The sequence below is a fragment of the Trypanosoma equiperdum genome (assembly GCF_001457755.1).
Source record: "Trypanosoma equiperdum strain OVI genome assembly, contig: ctg_1627, whole genome shotgun sequence".
Lineage (NCBI taxonomy): Eukaryota > Euglenozoa > Kinetoplastea > Trypanosomatida > Trypanosomatidae > Trypanosoma > Trypanosoma equiperdum.
Window position 1 is genome coordinate 13,091 of NW_027123646.1, and position 3,598 is coordinate 16,688.

At 44.9% G+C, this 3,598-nt stretch overlaps 1 protein-coding gene across 1 annotated transcript; it reads right to left on the bottom strand.

The window, feature by feature from the left end:
* Nucleotides 1–901: 901 nt before the first annotated feature.
* TEOVI_000849600 (uncharacterized protein) lies at nt 902–1,957 on the bottom strand (the record flags this gene model as incomplete). Its single annotated transcript, XM_067222416.1, has 1 exon — nt 902–1,957. The coding sequence occupies one exon, from the start codon at nt 1,955–1,957 to the stop codon at nt 902–904; it is 1,056 nt and encodes a 351-aa protein (XP_067078517.1).
* Between the last annotated feature and the right edge of the window lie 1,641 nt (nt 1,958–3,598).

The following is a 3,598-nucleotide window of genomic DNA, read 5'->3' on the forward strand; positions in this document are numbered from 1 at the left end:
TAACCAATGCAGCAGTAACGATCTCCGTAACTAAACCAGAAGCCCTCAACCCAGGCCCACAGTTAGGGCCAAACCGCTGCAATGAAGGCACGGACAGAAGCAGATAGCACCGTGAATTCAACAAACATACACACACGCTTACATGACTATGAAAAATATTAACCACATACTTATATATATATGTATACGGATGCGTTTGATCATTTTCGCACCCAAACGTGAGTCGCCTCCCTTCGCTTCTGCAGTTGTCATCGGTGATGTTTTTCCGATAGATTTGCCTCTCTAGCGGTGCTCAGAGGAAACGTATAAATGGAGTTTCCTCATAAGAGGGAGCGTGTGAGAGCTCATCTTCCAGGAAGGCACACCAGCGTAATTTGTGCCGGGTGATAACTTCATTTCCGTGTAGCCTTGCGTATTCCCTTTTGGCAACCAACGCTTCCAAAGATGCCAGCAGTATCCTCGTGTGATTTAAGCAGCTGAATGTGCGTTTGAAGTGAACACAACCAGCTACCTTTTCAAATAACCTCGCGACCACGCAGATTCAGTTGGATCGGGGGAGGAGGGTGGGGGAATCAAATGTGGAGGTGATGAGAACAATAATTTTTAGAGTTAAAAATTCAACGATAACGCGGTGAGACACGTGCAAACGGGTATATGAATGCACACATGCACAAATGTACATATCCATATGTGTGTATACCTACAGTTCTGAAGGTGAGGTATTTTAAAGCTTTCACATTCATCACACTCAGTATTGCTGGAAAGGTAATCATCTTCCTATTACGGTGTAGTAGTAGAATCACTTAAATGAATAGCGACGTGGGGAAGGCTACCACACATTGGTCACCTGCACCACCTCCTGCTCAGCAGAGGGAAAGTGAGATTAAAAAAAAAAATGCACTTAGGTTCCACATAAAGGCTCACCATCAGATGGGCCAAGGGTTCCTGCATCAAACAGTATCGTGGGGAAAAAGCAAACACTCCAATTAACACAGTTCTGCTGTAGTGCATCAATGGCCTTAAAGGCACCCGCAACCGTGTCAAATCGCACGAGCACGCGGACCAGCTCTCGCGCAAAGCGCAACTCCACTTCAACGGGCGTTGATGCGCACTGTTCCAGTCGTGCACGGACGGCTGTGCGTTGCTCCTCCGTTAGCAAAGCGGGCCGCACAGAGCGCACAATACCATACCGTGCGCACTGGCCCTGTACATTCTCAAGAAACGCCAAACCAGCTGCCCTTAAGCTGCCAACTGCACCACCTTCGTTATCCCCCCCTGCGGTGGCATCCTCCTCAAATAAATCGGGAGGCGGGCCGTCGCGAATAAAACGGATGAGGATAGTTGAACTGGGTTTCCCGGAAGGAGCCTTGCGACCGTCCTGAGCGTTTGTATCCTCCTTCACCATGTAGCCTCCAGCAGCCAACGTCGACCGCTGAAACACAAGAGGAGCGCTGCTACCGGCAAGCGATGAGGGTGGCAAGCCCATTGATGACATTCCGGATGAAACATCGGCATCTCCATTGCTACCGCTCGCGGCGTCGCCGCTGGAGGAAGACGAGGTGGCCATTTTCATGAACTTCTCCAATTTTGATCCTATGCGACCTTTGCGATCCATCCCCGTGGCCACTTTCACCTTGTGTGCCGCCTCGAGTTCGTCACGTTCCAGTCGGATGGCTGTTGTGATACCGAGTGCTGCGCTCTGCCGTACACGCCGTTGGTGCAACTCCTCTACGCTGAGGTGAAGTGGCAGTACTTCACTACTGCCTGGAAAAGACGTGTCTGTCGGTGTTGGCGAGGGCGGCTGCACCATTCCAGGGAAGTCAAAGGGCGAAGGAGTTGCCAAGATTGATTCCATCGATGTGCGTGAAAGCTTTTCATTTTCTTCTACCTCACGCGCACGCTTCCACTGTACTATTTTAACGTCTCGGTAATTGTTAGGTACCGCGGGGTCGTACATCGTTCCCGTCTTCGTATATATATATATATATATCTTATTTTTCGTTCACTCACCCTCACCCTCACCCCTCTTTCTTTCTCTTTCCCCCCACAACCTCCGACGATAGCTTCCTATTTTTTTTTCCTCTCAACGTGCTGCTGTGGTCACACGAAGCCAGATGAAGTAGTGGAATCAACGGGAAACAACAACAGAATAAAGTGGTCGAAAGAATCATATGTATTTACATTAGATGAATTCTCCTTGCCACGCGAGCCGCGCACCCTCCTTTCTTCCTCCCTGTCTATTTCCGTTTCAAAATGTTAGGCTGCTGTGAGAGGCACAATTCCACAGTCTGTTATAATCCCCCTTTTCTCTGAGGGACAAAACATACAAAAGGATGACATTGGGATAAGGCACTTTTCCCACCTAAAAAAGGTGCACGCCCCTTCCCTGTTCATTCTGTAGCGTCCCTCCACACATGTATGGGACACGATACGTATGTATATATAAATATATAAATAATTATAAAGAAGGTGGAGGAGAAGGGAAAAAAAAGGGAAAAAGAGGATTTTCTCCAGCTTGACGCTACAAGTGAAAAAACGGGCTCCTCCATCCCTTTTCTTCTCCCTTATATTTGGACCTTTCAGCGGGCATTACATCGATGAACGGTAGCATTCACGCTCCATCATCATAGGAAGCTTTTCACTCTTTACAGGAACAAAGGCAGCTTCATTTCCGTGTGTCATCATCCCTTAAGCACTTCAGGTCGCGGTTATCGTTGGAAAACATTAATTCGCATTTGAAGGAGGGAATAATGAAATAATTAACAAAGGAAAGAAAGGGAAGAAAAGAGAAGAAGAGGAGTGAAGAGGGTGCAAAACTGCTCATGGTATTCTGCACAACAGATGCCGCACTCGGGTGATCAGTCATTTGAGCAGTCACAAGTGACCAAGTGAGAACGAGCTCATGAAAAGAAGTGAGAGAGGTATAATAAAAAGAAAAAAATGAAAAAAATGAAAAAAAAGAAAAAAAAGAAAAAAGAGACAAACACAAACATACAGACAAAGTCAAATACCGAGAGAAAAGGAAAGAAATGGTCGTCGTCGTTGTTGTTAATATATATACTTTTTTTTTCTGCACAGGGTGGTAAAGACGTTTAAATAATGAAAAAGAAAACACAAAAAAAAATTACAATAAAAAAATGGGATGGGAAGTAAGGCACATAATGAACAACCGGAGTTATCACCTCTAAGAATGGATCAATAAACCGAAGTTTTCTTAAGAAAAAAAAAAAGAAAATAGGAAAACAGGAAAAAGGAAAAAGGAAAAAAAGTACGCATGAGGTTTCCTAGCCCTCCACCTTAGCAGTCATCCACAACAATACAAATACGCGGAAGAGACTATAAAGCAAAATTAAAGAAAAAAAACTACAAAACAAAGAAAACAAAAGGTGCGACAACCGCCGAGTAGATGGATACATATGTATATGTATACATGTATATATGTATATGAGTGGATGATTGGATGGTTTTGTGTGTGGAAAGGAAATGTCTGCTGCATGCGATGGTTTTGTCTTCTCTTCGCTTTCTCATAATCAAATGCACTCATGCGATCACCCGTTCATCCATGCACACATGTATATATATATATATATATATATAT